The sequence below is a fragment of the Pyxicephalus adspersus genome, chromosome 5 (genome assembly GCF_032062135.1).
Source record: "Pyxicephalus adspersus chromosome 5, UCB_Pads_2.0, whole genome shotgun sequence".
Classification (NCBI taxonomy): Eukaryota; Metazoa; Chordata; class Amphibia; order Anura; family Pyxicephalidae; genus Pyxicephalus; species Pyxicephalus adspersus.
Window position 1 is genome coordinate 48,348,022 of NC_092862.1, and position 22,993 is coordinate 48,371,014.

At 35.9% G+C, this 22,993-nt stretch overlaps 1 protein-coding gene across 4 annotated transcripts in view; it reads left to right on the forward strand.

Moving 5' to 3' along the window:
* The window catches only part of MTCL1 (microtubule crosslinking factor 1), a 91,469-nt gene that overhangs the window by 38,935 nt on the left and 29,541 nt on the right, over positions 1–22,993 (forward strand). For 2 of the 4 annotated variants that reach the window (XM_072411429.1, XM_072411426.1), the window contains exons 4-9: positions 11,094–11,153; positions 12,157–13,476; positions 14,174–14,326; positions 17,399–17,518; positions 21,528–21,764; positions 22,422–22,622. In XM_072411429.1, the coding sequence (XP_072267530.1) occupies positions 11,094–11,153; positions 12,157–13,476; positions 14,174–14,326; positions 17,399–17,518; positions 21,528–21,764; positions 22,422–22,622 (2,091 nt within the window). The remainder of the gene's footprint in view (positions 1–11,093; positions 11,154–12,156; positions 13,477–14,173; positions 14,327–17,398; positions 17,519–21,527; positions 21,765–22,421; positions 22,623–22,993) is intronic. The other 2 variants (XM_072411428.1, XM_072411430.1) reach the window with 2 other exon arrangements.

Sequence of the window (22,993 nt, forward strand, 5' to 3'; positions counted from 1 at the left end):
AAAAAAATATGCATTCGGACCATAAGACGCACCCTGATTTTCCCCCCACTTTAGGGGGAAAAAAAGTGCGTCTTATAGTCCAAAAATACGGTATGTTTTCCTGTATTGCGCGTCACCTTTGTGCCTTGTTTGGATGTTAGATGCCTCTCTGCTAGTAATATATGCATTGTTTTTCTTTGTGTAACATGTTCTGTAAATGAACTTTGTGAAGATAAAATCTTATATGCACAGCTTTCTTGAGCCTATCCTTTTTGTGGCTTTGAAAAGCTTCAATCCTTTTGTGTGCTCTTCTAAATCACCCAAAAATACTTTTTGGAGATCGTTAATAGAAGTCTACAGACCATCAAAAGCAGAGCCAGGCTGTCTGACAGAAAAAAAGAATAACTCAAAAGTGTATTCTGACTCTTGCTGTTCTCCTTAAATGGAAACAGTTTAAAGTAGTTCTTTCCTATAAAAAAGATGTGCAGGCAGAACTGTGCAGAGGATTGTCTTCAAACTTGTGTACAGCCAAAGAACACTCTGTTTATTTCAGGCAGTGCTGTAATTGTGCTGTTGAAGTGCACCCGCTGTTATGTCTACAAAATAAATATAAATAATCAGAGTGACAATATGTTAAAGTGCTTACAAATAACTGCATGCAATCTCTTGGTGGGAAAGTAGCAGCGTGCCATGGATGATATTACCATAAATAGTGGTGTGGTTGGTCCACTCGAATGAGACAGATGTTCATCTTATTTCCTACTGTTTGTTTCCAGATGTTGTTTGTTATGAAACAACGCATTGTTTGCATTTCTTTAATTTTAGCTAATATTGAAGAACATGAAATAGGATCCCTATAAATTTAGAGGATTTAGAATCTGACAGCTTTATCATTCTTTAATAAAATACTAGTCAGGATATGCTACACATGGTTCTATCTCTAATATTGGCCAAACATTTGACATTTTTATATTTACCCTGATCATTATATTAAAGGGTAAGATAGCCCTTTTGTGCCAGGAACTTTGAGCCCATTGAATTGTTTGTTCACTTTTGCTTATGTATTTAGCATGGTGTAAACTTATTTTTAGAATGGGAAAAAAGAATGTTTTTGTATGTCTTTCCATTAGGGATATTGTATTGTGCTTATCATTTTCTTGGAGACACAAGACAACAAAATTTAGGAAAATCTCACTTATGTCAGTCATCACTCTGACACCTAGTTACATAGTTAGGTTGAAAAAAGATATAAGACCATCAAGTTTACCCACTAGGGAAATAAACATATTCCAGATAAAAACCCTATAGACATAGCTGATTCAGAGGAAGGCAAAAAACCCTATAAACACATGTCCCTATTAAAATTTATTCTCACTACAACACTGATAGCATTTTTTTATTCCAACAGTGAAATTAATCTTTAAAACATGTAGAGGGGCTAGATCTCTCCACCAATTAGACAACCTCACAGAGGTTCTATCTCTTTCCACTTAGTCCCAAGCTACATGAAAATGTTGTGCCTAATTGCACAAAAAGAAGTCCATATTTTCAGGTCTGCACATTTTGGAACTGTAACTTTATTATGTGCAGGAATTGTCCCTCTTTGTGAAGTTTGTATTATAATATAAACATCTTTTATACCATAGAGGAGGGTTTCCATTTCTCAAGTATGCATTTTGTCTGCAGGTAGTTTATGAGCTTGCCAGGGCTAGCTGAATCCTGAGCTGCTTGTAAATGCTTCCAGCACATGACACTGGCAGCCATTAGGCGTCTCTTCCATTAATAGCATAGAAAGGCACTCTCAGCTTAGAAGCTCTGCAGATGCAGCTCTTTTCTATACACAAGGGGAATCTTTAATTCATACACTGTGTATCTATTTCCATGTTCCTCGCCATGTCTGAAAATCCTTCCAGGAAAGTCGTCAGATCTATTTAGCTCATTTGAACATTTGACTGAACTTTAACTGTATATGTAAGCAAAATCGTTCTAGACAAATGGGTTGAATGTAGGGCAGAGCTACTTGTCTAGGTGTTATGGCTCTGAACATTTGTGAAATATTGATCAATGGTCCCAACAGCAGGTATCCTTGAATGAACATTACAAGGGCATTGTACAAAATACTCTATTTTTAGGTAGATGATAGATGGAAATGATCTGGGCCACTGTGATCGTTACTTCTGGGCAGGTCAGTGGGTGTAAGTAGATGCTTCAGATCATTCATGAAGGTCAACACAAGAAGCATTATCAGCCTTGTGGTTTCATTGTTTTTTTTTCTCTAGAATCAATTGCAGACATGCATTGAAATGCGTTGTTTTTTTATGTTGAATGTATTTCTAGGTAGTAATTCTAGATATACCACTAAATACACAGATAGAACACATAGAAAAACATACAGTATAATATGTACATACACAGATAGAACACATATAAGAATATATATTATTTACATACACAGATAGAACACAAATAGGAATTATATTATGTACATACACAGATATAACACATATAAGAACATATATTATATACATACACGGATAGAACACATATAAAAATATATATTATGTACATACAGAGCAGGAAAAAGGTTTGCTTAGCCATAGTTGTAAGCTATTGTAATCCAGCAAACCTGGAGTTGATTTCTTACACTTGTTGATTTCTTACACTACAGTTGGCAAATGCTTTAAATCCTGGACCAGATCAATTGCAGGTTTGTTGGATCACCCAGGTTCTCCCATGATAGTCTATATTCTGCAGTCTTGGAGAGCTTTAATAAATTAGGCCCACTGTATCTTGAAAAGTGAAGACCTGTCTGTGCTGCTTGGCTCTGGTCTCTAGACCAAGTTGGCTGTTCAGGGTTACAAATCCTTGTTCATGTCTAGTAGTTCTTATGTATTTATCTTCATTTGTATTTTTCAGTCGGCCTGCAGTTCTTTGTTATGCAGTAAGTATTTATCAGGATTTTCAATAAAAATACAATGATAGCAAGAGACCTTTCGTTCATTTTCAAAGCAAAATGCAAACCCTTTCCCCCAAATTGTTCTGAGCTTACACACAAAACATAGTTCAGCAGCATTTCTTAGTACTTTCTTATAAAAGGGGTTGTTCTGTCTCATTCTGTTTTATAAAGAAGCTAAGATTTTTGTTTCTTATAAGCAGAGATCAGATGGGAGATTTCTGCAGCTATTATACCTATCACCAATTGGGATTTCATTAATCCTATTATTAATCTTTCTGCAACTAATGCTTTAATTCACGATTTAGTGTACCTCTACAATTCCATTTGTGTGATCTATGTACAGTGCAAAGAGTTTAACAAATTTTGTTGTAGATTGCTGTGTTTTTATGGTCTGAAAAAGTTGCTGTCTGTTTTACCATGCCCTTTCTAGAATAGGAGGTTCTAGATTATTAAAACTACCTGGTAAATGTCCATGTTCTGATGAGGACGACTTTAGTGTCTGCATCCTTTTAGAACTAATTAGCACTTAGTATTTCATAAAAACTCAAATTCCTATTGCAAGGTTTTTCTAAAAAATGAGAAAGGCAATAACCTACTCACACAAACACAAAACAACATTTCTGGCAGCATTCCATAGACCAATGAGGTACAGAATGCTATTAGGGCTCCATATTGCATTATAACTATTGATAGTATTAGAAAATGTCAGCGGCTGTAACAAAAATAATAAGGTAAATCTTAAAAACCACAAATGACAAAGTCACATTTTTGTATGGTACAGTAAAACCTTAGTTATCTGGCACCCACAGGGAATGGCCGATTCTGAAAAAGTAGTTTCCAGGTAACTAAGGTTTCCTTTTCCAAACCATTCAGCACTAGACTAGACTGAGGAGACTTGTTCCCTTTCACCTCCAGTGCTGAATGGCTGAGAAAAGGGAAACCCTGATGCCACAGCTCTGCTAGGGCTGCGGAAGCAATCAAGAAAGCGGAGCTGTCAGCAGTGCAGAGCTCTGCTGATTGCTCTGCTCCGGGATTGGCTGAGGAAAGGGAAACCCTGATGATGCTTGAGCTGTCATCAGGGTTTCCCTTTTTGCAGCCAATCAGCACAAGACTTGAGGGGGGAGACTTGCCTCCGTTTTCCGGTTATCTGAGTTCAGGATAATCAAGGTTCTACTGTATATACCTTTTTTTAAAAAATAGAAATTCTTCTTTAAGTAAAACCCAAGCGGGATAAAAATTGCAAAATAAAAATTTACCTTTGCTTTCTATGTAACACTTTTTTCTGTACTTTCTGTCACCTTACTGGTGTCATGCCCTTGGTTTTACGCTCCTTTTTCATGCACTCTGTATTCCTGAGAAATTTGATTCTCCTATAAAGTACCATCTCAGGATACTGCAGCAAGCAATTTACCACCTCTCTAGGGCTGTTTCAGTGAACCACTTAATGGATTATTGAACAAGGGCTGTGCGATACATACTAGATACCCTTTTATCTGCAGTTTAACTACATTATGGGTTACGTGTCAAAATGCAAAATGTTCCAGACGTCAAAAAATCTATTCCACAACACCCCTCCTTTTTTACAACCATGTGTGTTGTTTGCATGTTATATTATTATATCATGTGTTGATTATGTAGTATTATGTAAATTAGGACAACCCACCTTTTCTACTAAAAAGAAAATATATTTAGAAGTGTTTCATTTATATGGTACACATCAATCACATATTAAAAGTTTGCATGTAAAACTAACTACAGCCTAGCTATTGAACAGCACTTATGTTTATCTAGTGCAGATGGCATTGTTGCTCTCAAAATTCCTTTGTTGTCAATATTATTTTCATCTGAATGACCCTAAAGGCTGGGAAAAATGTAGGCTACTCTGGTAATTGTTTAGTTTAACAAATTTGTGCTACAATAATAGCACTGAGGGTGCATGAGGGGTAAGTTGCTTCACATCCATATTTCTTGATCATTCTTCATCTTTCTGTTTTATAAAACAAATTGTCGATAATTTTGCAAACATCTTTCTATGTTTTATAAAACAAAGTCAATAATTTTGCAAACATCTTTTTATGTTTTATAAAACAAATTGTCAATAATTTTGCAAACATACGTCATTTTGTACTGCATGCGCGAATGTGTCTTGGCCCCAATAGAACAATGCTATTATTTTACTTACCATTGCAGAAAGCTAGGCCAGCAGTGAAAAAATTCCACTGGCCACTTATGTGGTACTGATAACCACAGAAATCCCACTTATGCCAGTAGCACCATGAGCCATTGTGGTTTTCAGGGCTCTGGAATCTGTCTAGTACTTTGAGGTCTAGAATCGCCTGCAGAATCGCCTGGCCCTCATATGTACAAATGTTATATTTGTAGATCAAAAGATTTAAAAAATTATACATAAAAATAAAATATATCAGTAAATGAAGTAATGTTGCCACATACACTGTTTAGGTATAAGCAATGGGATGTATTTAATGAACTGGATTGTGACCATTGTTTACTATGCATTCTAAACACACATTAAACATCAGGAAACATTGCTCTAAACCTAATCACTAATATGCCATGTTACAAGCTTCCGTGTTGTTAATTTCAGGGACATATTGGAATTGGAAAATAAAAAGTCAAACCACAGCAATTTAATTCCCTTTCAATCTTATTAAGTCTGAGTCTTTATTTAATAAATATCTGCTATACAGGTCCTTGTTTAACTGGCTGTATTTTTGTGACCTGTCCACTAATTGTTCTCCTACGTTGTCTCCCTGTTATTTGTCCTTTTGATAGAGACTACAGGCAATTGTGCAAACACAGAGTGGGCCTGATTATTATTGTATCTTCTCTATGAAGCCCCATAGGTCTACAACCATTGGATTTACCCAAACATAAGCATAGACAAATGTGGGCACTGTAACCTAGCTCTATCCCTTTTTATTATTCCAGTGAAGGAATTGGCCAGAAGTAAAAATATGGTACATATGGTCCAGGAAATAATCAGCATATTTTTAAGTGTACATTTTAAGCTTGATAATATAATCCAAATGTAATGCCAGTAGAATGGGATGTATGATCATTTCTATAAGGCTCCAGATCTTGGAAATAGTGTACTATGTCTCTTTTCCGTTTCTGCATACACAATAATGTTGTGCAGTGTACCTTTTTATGAATGGCATAATTTCCAATGTTTTTTTATTCAAGATATCCTAGTCCTAGCTAACTAAAAGAACTCCCTCCAGTAATTATATCTTGATATATTTTTTCAAAATAGTGTAGTTGGTGTTCAACTCACTGTTCTCCAACAATTCATCTTGAATTAAAGAGGAAACTTCTTAATTGATAATAAATCTTGTCATGAAAATTAAATCATTAGTCACCTTTCAAAATTGCTTTGCTTAAGAAAAATGAAGGCAATTGTAGTAATAATCTGTTATATTGAATGTGTCACTCTTATAATGACATACATTGACATGGTTGCCAAAACAAATGTCTGTGAAACCTGCCAAAGCAACAGATGGCGTTAGAAAATATTTTGCAGAGTTTTGCATTTTCTGCGCTCTTTCCCTAGCAAATGATAAGTGACTTGTGGGGAAATGCTGTCCGGGCAATATGGCAACTATATGGTTACCAATACGTAATGTTACTTGTTGCAGCAAACATACGTTGTAGCTGATGTGCACAGCTTTGATAAACTAATAACATGTTAGCTAATAATATTAAAGGACCAAGGACCATACTGAAGTACGGAATTGCTTATCTAAGTAGTTTGGCAACGTCATGTAGCCTACAGGGAAGCAAGGGACCCACATTACCATGTCTATGTCAGAGGTCTCTTTTCCCTCCAACAGCTGCAGGGAGCAATGGCACCAACCTAGATGATAGTGGTAAACTGGGTGCATAATTTTTATTTTGTGTAGTACTTTGTCTTCTTTATTAACTTTTAGCCAGTCCGGGTTAAAAAAGATGACATAATCCACAAGTGTCGTCAGACACACTAATTCCTCTGCTCAATGCCAGACCGTCTAAATTTCCTGTCCATGCCCTTCAACTTTCCAGTTTCGGATTAATTCGGTAATGAACAAATGTATTCATTTTGTCTTTTGTGTATTTTCATACCGAACTTAATTTTCCTCATGTAAGAGTTCTGTAATTTTAAAAGTAGAGATGGTTTGAGAGGTATTTCAATGTCCAGTCATGTTGGTTCAGGATGAAATTTGCTGAAAAGTGTACAGGTAAACTTGTGCCTAGTTCATGAACACTATGTTTACATATTCTTAACAAGCACTTAAAAATAAGCCCTCAATCATCTCTCTCTCTCTCTCTCTCTCTCTCTATATATATATATATATATATATATATATATATATATATATATATATATATATATATATATATATAAATATAAGCATTGTGAAGAATTACATTTTCAGAAGTTGAATAAATGGATTTTTCTCAGCTGTGGAGTTCTGATTTTTTTTATTGGCGGAGTTCTGATTTTTTTTATTGGCTTACTGGACTATGAATATGCCGGGGGTCCCCTGGAACTTTAATTGCACCAGTAGAATATACCGTAGTGGCATAGTAACCTTGGTAACATTTTGTCTTCTAGCCCATTTCATGCAATACTAGTGGACTATGTGGGGCTAGGCTGTAGTTTTAGTGTGCTTTGCTGTCACTAATTCTGCTAATGTTCCCTAATTCTGCTTTCACTTGAATTAGTGCTAGAGTATGAGTACAATGGACTACTGTATGTGGAGGAATATGAAAAGCTATAATAAAAGTCAATTAACACCATTGTGTATAACCAGTTTTAAATTGTGTATTATGTTGTCAATACATAAAAATGCATGCAGTGAGAATGAAAAATGTAACTTGTGTCACTGGGGAAGGAATAAAATTTTCATAGTTATCAAATCAGCAAAATTTTTAAAGCCTTATCTTCTCTTCTACTTGTCTGCAGGGAGTATGGACATTCACCATATCAAACAATTGCTTGGAGAATTTGTAGGGAACTTTTCTAAGCACTGAACATTTCAGGGCCATACTAGAAGTATAAAGCAGCCCTGACGTACACGGTACCCCCAACCCCCAATGTCAATTAAGTGTCACTCTGCATGCCTAATGCATTTCTTTGTGCAATCTCAACTGGTTTATTGAATGCAGACATTTTAGATACTGTTTACATACATATATATATATATATATATATATATATATATATATATATATACACACAGTGTTCTCCCCAGCCCCTATTAGCTGGGCGCACCACCCAGCACTTTTTAGTAACCACCTGGCTGTTTTTCGGTGGTTATGGAGGAGTTGGGTCACAATACAGGGGTTGCCACCCACCTACAATTTCTTCCCACCCGGCTTAAAAAATTTGCTAGGTTCAGCACTGTATATATATATATATATATATATATATATATATATATAAATAAATACTGTATATATATATATATATAAATACTGTGTGTGTATATATATATATGTATATGTATATATATTACGTGTTTAGTAACGATAGTTTACATTTTAAAAATTCACTGATGTTGCTTATTTTGGAATGCTTTTAGAAAAATCACATTTTCGTGAAATATAAATATTTTAGTGACAACACATATGAGCCAGATAGAATGGCAATGGTAGGATCAAGTTGGTCTTAAAAACAACAAAAGGGTAATATCAATTAAAATATTATATATATGTGCCAGGCTGGACAGCAAAATCAGGATCAGGATAGGTCAGGAACAGCAGGATCAGGAGCCAGAGTTGGATATCAGGGCCAGGCAGCACAGCACGCATAGGCAGTGAGCAAGCCAAACTGAGCAGAGGTTCTGGCCAACCTAGGAACGCTGCTGGTGCTTGGTAGATTTTTATGATAGTGCTGGACCTCTTTGCTAAAAGCAGGCGAAAAAGGTAGTTACAGGAACACAATTTGTCTGAATGAATTGTAGATGGTCACAGGCTGGTGGACAATATGGGTACATGACAGTCTGGGTGTTTAGTTCTAGGTGGCTCAGATGCTAGGTCCAAGGTTGAAATCTTGGCCAGGACACTCTCTGCATGGAGTTTGCAGGTCCTCCCTGTGTTTGAGTGGGTTTCCTCCGGGTACTCTGGTTTCCTCCCACATCCCAAAAACACACAGTTAGGTTAATTGGCTTCTCCCCTAAAATTGACCCTAGACTGTATTAAAGACATATGACTATGGTAAAGCACTGTGTAATATGTCGGTGCTATATAAATACTATGTAATAATAATATACATTGTAGGACAAAGTAATAATATCTTTTACAAAACTTGATGCTGAATTGTAAGCTCAGTAAGTTTAAAATTGAAGAGAAAAGTATCATAAAATAATACTTTTTTGATATTTGAGTATTTTACTTTGCAGTTTTGCTATTCATTGTTTTGGTTAGTGCAGGGAATAAAACTGGCAGACTCTCTTCTACCAGGGCTGTTGAAGCAGCTTTTTGTTGTACAACGTTACATATCAGAAAGCTGATGTGATCTTTGTTATTTTATTGTGTGTAATGTTTACATTATATTCAGATTACAAAGTTGTGTAAACCTTGCCAACACTGAGCTTTGGAACAGTAAATTAATTCTGGTAAACCTTTTACCAACAACTGAAGATGGCTATGTAATTTTCTAGAGTTCTCACCACAAGTTAAAAGGGTTGTATTGTTTTCACTGCAGAGAAAAGTAACCGTTTTCATATAAGCTGTGTTTTACCCCAGCATGGACAATTTTTAGGATAGTGCCCTACAGTTTCACAGTCATCAATTACAGAGTATCACCCATTAGACTTGCTTGGTGTTTCCTTCTATAAAGTATGAACATGTTTTATTTGCCAGATGGGTGTCTGGATGTGTTTATCAGAAAAACACTATCTTGGTATGCAGTTGTAAGGTTTGCTGTTAAAAAGGCTTGAGATTTCTAAAAACTCAAGCACTTTGTACAATTATTTCATATTTAGTTTGTTTTTTTAAACGGTACAGTATTTTGCAGCTCTTTTAAAAAACATTATTGTATACAAAATAATATAACTGTGTCAATTGTGATTCTAATTTCTGTATTGTCTTTTTCTTAGCCAGAAAACCATCCACTGTGCTAAACTTTGTAACTAGTTTTACTTTGTTACTGGGACCTGAAATTGTTTAATTGGGTGCTGTTCCAGTAAGAGTGTCTCAGTGACCAAGAAGGGTTCAATTGACCAGGGGAGGGGTAGGTAATGATTATAACTTTAAACTCAGGAAAATTTTTACTAGTTAGAGGCACACAGGAGTGCTTTCTTTTATATAGCTATCAGGTAAAAATTAAGAACCTTGGTCTCAGTGGCAAGTGGGTGAGTTAAGTAGTGGTCTTTAAAATGTCACCAGATACCATCAGGATAAAATGGTGTGTGTAACTATGCTTGATATCAGCAATCACTTGTCAAGACTTCTATCTGTTAGCACCCAGCACCAGTACCTAAGAACAGGCCTTCTGGCCTCCAGAGAGAACCTAGTGGTGGGTTCTGGATACCATGTTTTCATCACCTTCCTTTAAGTTAGAGAATTAGTACATGGAAAGCAATGTGGAGAGCTACTGATGGGAGTTATTGAGTTGTAGGTAATAATAAGGTGAGTTAGAGGAGTAGAAAGTGGAGAAATTGGAAGAGTTCTATTCTGTACCCTAAAGGCAAGGCCACCACAATGTAATAGTTTACTTACATGGTGACTTAATTCTCAGCCTTTTATTTGTCTTGGACATTCAAACTGTGACAACAATGCTGAAATAATTCCAAAGCCAGCTCTTGTCCACCTATGAGATTGATGTTTCTCAGCAAAAATGCAAAAGTTCTGGATAAAAAGTAAAGTGATTGGGCACATATTAAAGCAGCTGGGCCAGAAATGAATTCAGTGGGCAAGGAGTACAAGAAGGGTTCACTAAAATTTAAAGTATCTGGCAAAGACCATAGTGAAAAATTGATCAGAAAGTTTAGGAGGTGAGTCGGATGGCTATAGCTAGCTGAGAATTTTTTACATTGAGTTCCATGTTAACATTATTATACCACCCAGAAGAGAAATTTCTTTTGGAAAAGTGTAATTGATCAATGTTTCAATATCTCAGAATGACAAAAGTCTCCTTTCTATATATCTTTTTCAGAGTACGCTAAAACGAAGAGGAAGTCGAGAGATGCACAAAGATAAGAAGACCACCAGCCAGGTATTTCAATTCTGAGATTGTATATTTTTTTTTATAAAATGTTACCGTAAAAAATAAGACTGTGAATCAGGTAGGATCTGTGCTCAAGCACTGTAATGAGTAATAATCTGTTTTGGGGACAAGTAGTAGGCAGGGGCTGTGCTGGCCCCAGCTGTATCATCTACAGAATCCGTTATTGTATTATTCATTATGAGCATATTGTACAATTACTAGCCATATGTATCTTGGTTTTCTTTAGATGTGGAATATCACTTACAAAAGGTAAATGAGTATTTTCATAAACAGTTATTGTACAATAGTTATTTCCACCAAAGTAAAGTGTATTGGGTATTGATTATGGTGGGTTCAGGGATGGGTTCCACTTCGCTTGCTGTTAAATTTGAGCTGCAATTCAGATTTCAGAGATTGTAAATGGGGTTGTAATGTTCAGTAATGGTTTAGTAGATGGGTTTGAATAGTGATGCATTGGATAAAAGCTATATATGGGGCTAAGTCAAGGGTGACACAAAGCTGGGGATATGGTAATAAAGTTAAATTTAACTTTTATTATAAAATAGATATTATTTGGAAAGTGAAAAGGGGATGATAATTAGGTCAATTTTGTATAGATTATGTTTTAGGTACTTTCCAAACATCTACACAGATAGTGTAATACGCTACAGTAATACAGTAATGTACAGTAATAGTTCATTGTTCCATCAGTGAAATAACAAGCCAGCAGTAAATCTGGATGTTATCTTCATACAGGAAATATCATAAGTCATAGGGAGATAAGAGTTTAGTTGGGTTGATAGGACGAATAATTTGTTGAAGACTGAACTTTTGAATTTCATCAGCTCAGCTGCAAAATTACTGCCGAGAATTGGTAACCTCAAAGTGGAAATCAGTTTGTATAGAGGTCATATATTACCAATATTTTATGACATCTTTCCATTTATTTGTAGAATGCATTGATATTTGTGTCTATTTTTTAAAATGCTATTTGTATTTTTCTACTACACAGGAGGACAGTGCTGATTTAAAATGCCAGCTCCAATTTGCAAAGGAAGAAGCAGTGTTGATGCGAAAAAAAATGGCCAAACTTGGAAAAGAGAAGGATGAACTAGATCAGGAACTGGAGAAATACAAATCAGTGTATGGAGATGTAGAAAGTCCTCTACCAACAGGAGAGACCGGGGGCCCACCCAGCACGAGAGAAGCTGAGCTGAAACTACGTCTTAAGTTAGTTGAAGAAGAAGCTAATATCCTCGGGAGAAAAATTGTTGAGTTAGAGGTGGAAAACAGGGGCATTAAAGCAGAAATGGAAGACCTCAGGTGTCAGTATGAAAAAGAATTTCTAAGCAGGGAGTATGTTTCAAGCATTCCTACCTCACCATATGGTGATTCCATGGAATCTGCCACAGAGCTACGACGCCACCTCCAGTTTGTGGAAGAGGAAGCAGAGCTGCTGAGGAGATCCATTTCTGAGATAGAGGATCACAATAAACAGCTCACAACTGAGCTCAATAGATTTAAGTTTGGTCCTGTGCAGGACCTTGTCTGGATTGATGACAACTCATCCAAATGCAATGGGTCAATACAGGAGGAGCTGAAGGCAGCTCGTATTCAGATAAGTGAGCTTAGTGCAAAGGTAATGAAACTTCAATATGAAAATCGAGTTTTACTATCAAATGTTCAACGCTATGATCTTGTGTCACACTTGGGAATGCGAACCACAAGTCCACGTGATAGTGATGCAGAAAGTGACGCCGGAAAAAAAGAAAGTGATAGTGAAGATGGTCGTCATATTCAACCAAAGAGAGAGGGACCTATTGGAGGAGAAAGTGATTCAGAAGATGCCTATGAAAAGACCTCAGGATTTGAGAGCATAAAACCCTCTGAGGTGGGTGACGCATATTGTGCAGAACTGGTTAAACTGAGAGAAGATGCACACCATTTTATGAACATGAAACGTGAGGCTGAACGACTAGGAAAGTCTGTGGAACGTCTAATAACAGACACAGACAGCTTGATCTATGATGCCAAATTGCAGATGACAAGCAGTTCTGTGGAGGAAGTATTAAAAAGCTGTCCAGATAGAGGAGATGCCTCTGGGTCGGACGTTTTAGGCAGCATCAATACAAAAATGAAAGTATTCAAGAAAGAATTACATAACTTTTTAGAAATGGTTGAGCACACAGAGGAAAGTCTAAAAGAGCATCCACAGGACCTATCCCCAATGCCACATCTCACGGAATCATCTAGTTATTTGTCCAGCTTGACTTCTGCTTCTCGAGATTCTCCAATTGGAAATCTTGGAAAAGAACTCATAACCGACTTTCAGGTATTGGTGTTGCTTGTATGCTTTACTTTCAGCTTCTTTTTGCTATTAACAAACAAGCACTCTTTTTTCCCCAACCAATTTTTTTTTTACTAGATTGTAGAAAGGCGCAATTACTGCAGTTATAAGCATCTATTATTAGGGAAATTTATGTTTTTTATGTTTTTTATCTTAGCTTTGATCATTTGAAATATATTTGCCAGTATTGTAGTATTTAAGTAAAGGGATTCTAGACTTTTTAGCAGTGCATGTTCATACTGCACACATCAAATGGAACTTTTTACCATTACAATGGGGAAGAAACTTGGTATGCTGCTGCTTTCATGGCCTGCACGCTTGTCGTTGGTATGACATATGCACCTCTCATTGCATGCGCGCCTCATAACCGGTGTTTGCATTCTTTTTTTCCCCTTGTTTTTTCTCTTTTTGCTTTCCAGATATTCCAGCCCATCATTTTGCTCATACTCTTTTTGGTTTTATTTTCATCACTGTCTTACTCCACCATTTTTAAGTTAGTCTTCCTCTTCACGCTTTTCTTTGTCTTGTAGTTTTTTTTTAAGTTGTCTACCCTACCCCTTTTTTTTTATTTGTACATTTGTTTGTAAGGTTTTTTGTTTGTTTTGTTTTTTTTTTTGTTTTTTTTACCTCCCCATCCCTTGTCTTCTTTTTATTTGTGTTTAAATACTACCCATGCACCTAGCAGTCCAAGCTGAGGGAACAAATGGAATGGCAACCCCACCATGAGCATGAAGAAGATTCCCATCGTCTCCTTGTAAATCATGAATCACATCGCAGAGCAGATGGGGACAGTATACACTACAGGCCAGGAGAGAAGGGCGGTTTCAGTCTAGAGGTCAGCATTGTTGTATAACTTATTACAACTAGATGACACTATTACTGTTTTTAGGGTGTAGGACGTGTACAGTTTACCAGCACTAAGCTTGAGTCACGTGAACACATTTCCTAGCACTGGCTTAAGTAAAATCAGAAGTGGAAGATAGTTTAAGATAGTCATGGGACACAAGTGTTTTCGATGTACAGTGTACACAATTACAAAAACAGAATTTACAATTATTATGAAGGTGATAAATTAGAGTTAAAATAATGTTATATTTCACACCTACACTATATAGTGAAAAGCATGTGAATGCCTTTTATTGTGTTCAGGTGCTTCCAATGAACTTTACTGTTAATGCTACAACATACAAATATATTGTAGACAGTCTTGTCCTATACATTAATTAGGTTCCCTGGTACAAAAAGATATATTTTTTATGGGTTTGGAGTGTAAAATCTCCTGTGGTCAGCATGGTGTACTGACCTCAAGCCTCTTGCACATCTTTTTGGATCAAATGGAATAACGTTTGTGTAGCGAATCTCTGTCAAATATCAGTACCAGATCTCACAGATGGTTCTTCTTGCACGGATTTCCACAGATGTACTCCACAAATCCTGCAGTTGTACCTTCAAGGGAGTGCAATATCTTACTTTTCAAATTCCTATGGGTTTGTAGTGGGATGGACAACAATCTTATATAGGTGTGATAGGTGTCAACAGACTTATGAACATGTGTATTTATTCTAACCAGACAGCCTAATGGCAGTGTCCCATATGCTGTAATTTCGGTTTACCTGCTGTTTGTCATTTGAGCCTAAAGAAAATACTTGACGCATAATTTACAATAGTCATTTTTAAATCTATACCCTTCATTTCCGAAATAGGATTTTTAGGTTGAAAAATACACTAGACTAGTAAATATGAGATAATATTTGCAGCATGCTAACATTTGTTTTTGCTGTAATTATTCCTGGCCTACCTGCAGTTAAGAATATAAGCAGCTGCTATAAGTGTTTAATACCTGAAATGTTGTCATACATTTGCTTTTTTGAATTCTTCCTCTATATCAGGGCTGTCCAAACGTTTTGCAAAGAGGGACAGATTTGGTGACGTGAAAACATGTGGGGGCCGACCATTCAGCACGTACTGAGTTTTAGTGTGGGCGTGGTCTGCATGGGTCCCGCACAGCACATGCCCACCAGGGTAATGTGAGGGTAATGAGTCGGTGCGGGCTCCGTGCAGAGCACGTTCATGGAATCAGAGTGGGCATAGTCCGTGCAGGTCCCACACAGCACACACCCACTATAATGGGCGGATTCTCTGTGCACACATGGGGACTCCCATCCAGCCGATTATGCCCACCGAGTATTTATATCTATATAACTTAAGTAAATATGTTGCTACAGAAGTTCATGTTGACCATTCCCAGTACAATTTTTTGTACAATCCATCAATAAACAATGTGATATATATCCCTTTTCATAGTAATAAACTCAAAATACTCAGCCAAGAAAAGTGTTTGCATATTGTATGTAAAAGCTTCATTGTCATGTCATGTCCAATGAAGGTATTTGAAACATAGCTTTAAAGTATTTAATTACATTCCCCCTGTTATGATAGGACCAGGTTTAATAAAAAAAATTTTTGCAGAGCATTTCTAATGTAATTTAAAAAAAGATGTGAAAAAAAAAGTAACTGATCACATTGACTTTGTTCTAATTGATTAATTGGAACGGATTCAGTTATTAACCTTTTCAAACTGAAAAGGTATTTGATAAATGTAGTGGAAACCTAATGATTATACAGCCCAGTATTTTCAGGGACAGTATTTAAATTTAAAGGGATACAAATCCGCTAGGACATGATTTAGCTTTTAAAAAAGTCATGTTTACTATACTTTAAAATTTACTACAACTTTTTAAAACATTAAAAGTTGTTACCTTGTTTTTATTGATTTTAGTCTATGCTAAAACAGTAAGTGTTTGGTGCTTTAACATGTGAGGTGACAGGTGTGCAATTTCCTCACTTTTTGATGGACCTTATGTCTGTGGGACCAGGCATTTGATCTTGAAAGCAATATTTCTCAACCAGGTTTTCGAGGAACTTTAGGGCTCCTCCTGAGGTGGCTAGGGGTTCCTTGAGTATTGAGCAATTTGGACCTCACAGGTCAGTTACTTCTGACACCAATGATCTTTTTGGCTATCTGTAAGGTCACTGGTCAGCAAAATTTCAGGCATTTTTCCTGTGGACCCGTATGCTAATATACTTTAGATATAGTAATTATAGCAGGGGTTCCCTGAAAGTTTTTAATGTTAAAAAGTCAAGTACTAATCCACTTACAGGAACATGGATTGGATTATTTAAATCTTCCTACCTGTTCTTTCCTCCTTTCCCTTTCCTGCAACATAGCACTAAGAAAAAATGTTTAGCCAAGACATGCATTTGTGTTTATGGATCCTCCTGGATGCCCCCTCTGGGTGAAGGGGGGTAGATCCATCCTTTAGGCAGCTTTGGGAATTCACAGCTCTAAAAAAAGTGAAAAAAAATGGATTTACATAAAATGTTTAGGTTAGCTTTAGGGAAAGATATGAATTTTCAAAAAATATGACAGGGTTAGGGTAAGATATAGATTTATTTAATATACAATAGCTGCCGACTAGGTAAAGTCTGATAACAAGAAAGAATGAATATATATATATCTCAACATACATTTCTCTTAATATTCAAGTATACCATGCTCACATCACCTTCATCAGACTTCAGCAGGCTTTGTGTGTTACCACACAGGTGTAGTGCCAGCCCTATCCACCTAGTGGGTGTGTAAAGAGGATTTTTTTGTAAAAAAAAAAGCAGAAATAAAATACACATAATTAGTTCCTCTACACTAATGAATTACTGGATCTTTTAATTTCAGACATTTTTTATGTTCTATCATTTCTTAGTTTATCAGAATGTATTTTCTTAGGGGAATAAACCACCTACATTCATTTTAAAAAGCATGACTAGCTTAAGTTTGCTTTAAAGAAACACTGTGACTTTTAGCTTATTGTTTATATACCACTTACATTTTCGTTTTTTTTATATCCAGCTTAGCAATCATGTGTCGCCTGAAAAAAATCCAACATTACGTGAACTGCAGGCTATACTTGAGCAGGAAAGGAGACTTCACCAAGAGGAGAATGAAAAGGTGACAGACAGGCTCATCCAGGTATTATGTGCCCCTAATCCAGCACCTTTTATAGGACCAGACACAGCTGACTCTCTAAAGAAAGAGAACAATCTAATGCAGGCCAGACGTCTGGGAATTACTGCAGTTTAGCTTTTGACATTTAACAGTTGTACATCCTTAGTAATTCTTTCACCACCAATGCTATCTCATGATGCAACATATATTCTTCTTTAAAAGAGGTGTTTATTATCTTAGGTAAGCAACATGTCTAAATGCCCCTGCCTCTTGATATGGAAATACATTCAGCATACTGTGTAAACTTTGTAAAATTGTGTATTTTCATTTCTTGGCATAAACTGGTGAGTCCATTTAACGTTTAAATTAAATTTAGAATAAAGTAAAAGTGCAGTGTTAAAGGGAACATCTAGAAGGTATTGTTTCAAAACAGAAGAGGCACTACCATGCCCTTATATCTGTGGTGTGAGCTTCTTGCTGGAGGAAATTAAAATCCTGCCACTACCAAGATAGCTCCCATAGTATAGAACGGGGCATGGTATATTGGTAAATATGAAAGTGTATCTAATACCCCCAAACAATATGGTAGTTGCACATTTTTAGCTGTTTTTAAGTTTCTATTTTTATTTTACTGCCTACAAGCCAGTGAATTCCCCATCCCTTTTTGAGACAGTGTTGAGTAAATTGATAGCAACAAGTGAAACCCCTAAAATTGGTTTATCCCTAATGCAGTATCAAACTAAAATTATAAATGACATAATTATCCTATGTTATAATATTATTATATCCTTGGATCATGGGATTTTGGGATAACATATATTATATAACATATATTACTTGTGTAAGTAGAAAATACATTTTGCTTATTCACTACATAGAGCAGCGCACAACCTCTGACCACATTGTCTTGCATGTAAATGAATAGCCTATACAAATCCACGCTACAGCAATCGCATTTATATAAGCGGTAGAGAAAAAAACTGACGTAATAGAAGAAATCTAACTGCACTTTCAGAATCAGCATACCTATTTTAGTGTAAATTGGCTTAAAAATTTAAGTCAACAAAACATTTGTTCAAAATTGTTCCCCAGTGTAATTGTACATAGGCGACGCTTTGAAAACCTATTAAAGACATTCTTATCTCAGTGCTACATTTACATTTAATGAAAGCATAATCTTTTAAACCATTTGTGTTGCTATAAAATGTTAAACAGGAAATCTGGGAATGCACTATATATATATACATTGTACATTCAGAATTTTATTTTTCTAAAAAAAAAAAAAATCATTCCTTCCCACTAGAGGCTATCAATTAAAAACAAATTAAGATCTCCAAAACAAGAAGTGATTACGATCTGACATGAGAAAAAGGCTTTAGTCCTGAGGTGGATAAAACTTACTATGGTACACGTTAATAAGCTTCCTTAACTTGTTAAGGTCTGAACCTTCTTCTACAGACTATGATGGGGAATATTTTATTAAAGGAATCAGACAGTGATGACATTCCCTCTGTACTGTGCAGATTAGCAATAATTAGCTACTTAAGCACTTCCCAGATGAATAGATCAGGTCATTTTTATGCAAATGATCGCTTATTACCTGCTCATGATAGATTTAGGTGATGTAAGCTGGGCTCCAGTACTGATCTGTATTACAAATCTGTACTTGACATTAAATATGTATCATTTGCTGCAGGGTGTTGTTGACCCATTTTTGAGTATATTTTTGTCTTAACTCATTTTAATGTAAATGAAAACATAGTTGGAAACAGTACCCAAAATAGTTGTAATGACATTATAAAAATGTCTTAGTCTAGCATTCATAGTAATAAAAGGGACCTCAGTCCTGACCTCAGGTACCCCATTGTATGTTTTTGGATGACACCATTAAAATGAGTGGATGGAAACCAGACAAACATTTAAAAAGGAAGAACCAGACAAAATGCATGGGCTAGTGCCCATATTACTTAGCCTCCGTACACATTTTCAGGACTTTTGGCTAAGCAAAAAAGTATGTTATACTGATTTGCAAGAAAACAGCCCGAGTAGTAGGCAGTCTGTTTTTAGGTAACCTGTTTATGCTGAGGCCTTTCAGACCCAACAGTTGCCATGTCATATATAGAAAACTGATTTATTGTTGTCCCCGCTCTTTTCCCTTTCTGTCTCCAGTCCGTTATTCCTTTCCTGCTCTGACTCTTTTCTCATATTTCCATAATCTCAAAAGACCACCCAGTTTCTAATTAGACCCATGTTAATTAGATACAATTAAACAGATAACAAAAGCTATTAAATGTTATAAAATCATGTTAAATGTTTCTTCTACATGAATACCCATTCTGCCACATGACTTTATTAATTAGTTTAACAAAAAACAAATCAACTCACATTCTTCTACAGAAAATACCAGTGATATAGATTATTGTGTGTAATACACTGATTACATAATCTAATTTATATATCGGAGATCCTTGCCTTTTGAAAACAGTTAAGTGCAAGGCAGTCAAATTACAATTTTCAGAAGTTGGGAAATTGAGCCCTGCCATCCAATAAATATTGCAATTGTATACAGTATATACTAACAAAAGTGTTCCTATTTCAGAGCAGGTAAGGTTAGGGATTTAGGGCACTGAAAATAAGCCATCTGTCATGGTTAGAACAGGGGAATCCATGTTTGGCAGACACAGTGGTGGGATCAGAAAGCTTGTTGCCCAGTTTAGATGTGTCTTCCTTGTGTGCTCTGTACAGCATGTGCAGACTTTAGGCACCTGGGAACCTGTGTGCTGTGACCAAAGAACAATGTTTAGCTGCCGAGGGGTAATTCGAAATTTGTAAAATTTTTAGAGGAGGTAGTTCAGACATGGTGATGATAGAATCAAAAGCTGAAATGCAGTGTAGAAACAAGGGGCCACTGTGCCCAGATGCTGTAGTGAGTGCAGGGTGGAACATGGGGGTCAGGTGCTGTGGTGCATTGGTGAAGGTAGAGGCAAGGATGCTTAGGAATTGTGAGTGGGTTGCAGTGTAGTGTTGTCACTATTGTGCATTCACAGGATCTTGCCAACATATTTGTTATATTACCAATATGGTGGCAAGATCTTATCCATTTGTAGGATCATTCGCCATATAGATGGCAACATTAAATATTTTTGGGTATACAATATCTACAATTACTTTTTATAAGTTCAATTTATTAAAAACTCAATAAAGGGCTGGGGCTAAAACTTGCTTACATTCATGTTTATGCTGTTTTATTATTTTATTTGTTGTTTATACTGTGCTTTTTTATGTTTAGGTGATAGTGTGGATAGTGTATAATTCTATGTGAAGTGGCATTACTTACATTGAAATGGCTCATCTATAGCTTACTAAAACCCCCTTTTTGTTCTATGTGGAAAAAATAATAAATAGGAAGGAGAAGAGTGAGGGGTTGTTAGCAACAAAGGAGGTTAAGACAGAACTATGGGAATGACCAAATGTAAGTTCTTCACACGCTTCAGTACTTCACAGACAGCACTGGCTAAAAATCTGATTGAGAAAAAGAAATGAAGTGGCAGCTAGTTAATGATATTTAATTTTCAGCCATTTTTATGTGTAAGTGTAGGCACCAGTGTAACAATTTAGATGCATTTTCTTGTAATGTCACATTTTGTGAAATAGAATAATGAGACATCACTTTAAAATCTAGCTCGCATCCTAAGTCATGTAAATCAGTTTTAATGACCTGCCTTGGTAATCCATTTATCATAGAAGAACACAGCAACATAATAGTCCCATTTCCCCTTGGGGAACATATAACGCCTCCTTTTTAATACAAATGTATGTTACAATGTAGTCATAGGTTGTGTTCCCTTTCACCTAATAAAATGTTATGCTACTTTAAGACAATGCATTGCATTATGTTTTCAGGATAATATTTTATTGTAGAAACTGCTCACTGCTATTACATTTGTTTAACAACAAATTTATGAGGTACAGCATGGTAGATCATTGGTAAGTTTATTGATATTTTTACAACAATATCTTTATTTTGATACAGCTGGAGGACGAACATTTGAAGAATATTCGGAGGAAAGATTTGGAGGTTCAGAGTCTCACACTACAGAATAAATTGGAGGAGAAAACATGGGGACAGGAAAAAAGCCTCTTACAGCAAGAACTAAGGAACTTCAAGCAGAATGTCTTTGTTCTCTATGTTAAACTAAAATGGCTTCTAGCACATTGGCACCAATGCAAACGTGTTGAGGAAGAGGAAGTAGGAGATGAATTGCTGCAGGTAATCATTAAGTACATTTATACTGGTTCTTAAAAGATTTAAAATGATTGTCTATGCTTTTTATTGGTTTTGTAGATATAATCTTCTGATTCTTGAAATGCCTTTTTCACAATATGATTTTCATGTTATATAATTAGCTTTACTTTGGACAGATCTGACCTCTTGATAAAGTTTAATTATTAAATTATCACTCTCTCTCACATTACTTTACTCCAAGTAAATTTCATACATTTATTCAAAACCTTGGGCTTCGTGCAAGCATTTCAGTTCCTCTTGGGAATAAATCAGGAATCTACCTAATAATCCACATAATACTAGGATGCTTAGACCAAGACCAACCCAAGAATGTTATGACTCAAGCCAGTGTTGGGCTCTAGATGCTATCAAGGTAGACCATTTATTATGAACTTATACTGCAACATAGAGGTTGCTATATCTTCATATCCATTTATATGATAATAGATTTGATTTCTAAAAATATAATTGTGTTAACAAGGTATTAAAGGTATTTTTCATATATACATGACATAGGTGTCACTTATTTATTTATTTTATCTCATCAAAACAATTTGGTTATTGCCAAAGCTCAACATTCACATATTTTATTTTATATGATAAATGTATATTTTTATATTTTGACACATTTACTAACTGCAGATTGATCAACTAAATACCCTTCCCGAGTTTGCTGGCCATCTTGACTTCAGAGAAAATGATCCTGATTTGGTGGAAGGAGAAGAAGATGAGGACGATGGAGTATTTGCCTTAACAGATTATCCTCAACATTCCACAAGCGAGCACAGCCGAGACCTCAGCCCCCAGCTACAGACACCCGAACTTCTCCAGCATCAGAAGCAGGTATTGTTATGTTAAATGGCTGTAGGCAGAAGCAAGTCATAACTCATTTACAGAAAGAAATGAAATACTAAATACATTTTGTTTACACCCAGTACAAAATATTGCATTTCCTAGCATAAGGCAATTGCATTTCGTAACATATAATTTTACAATTCAAAACAGTTTCTCAAAAAGATAAGAACTGGAGATACAATTCACTTTCATTAGCCGTTGTCCATAGCTCACTCCTTTTCAATCTAGTGAAAGATGGAGGGAATATGTGCTAGCAGCAACAAGGTACCATCTTTCTGGGATTACTGTCTGTGAGGAGTAAAGCTAAGCAGAATTTGGATTAGAAGGATCTAGTTTACAATTTTACTGTAATGTAATAT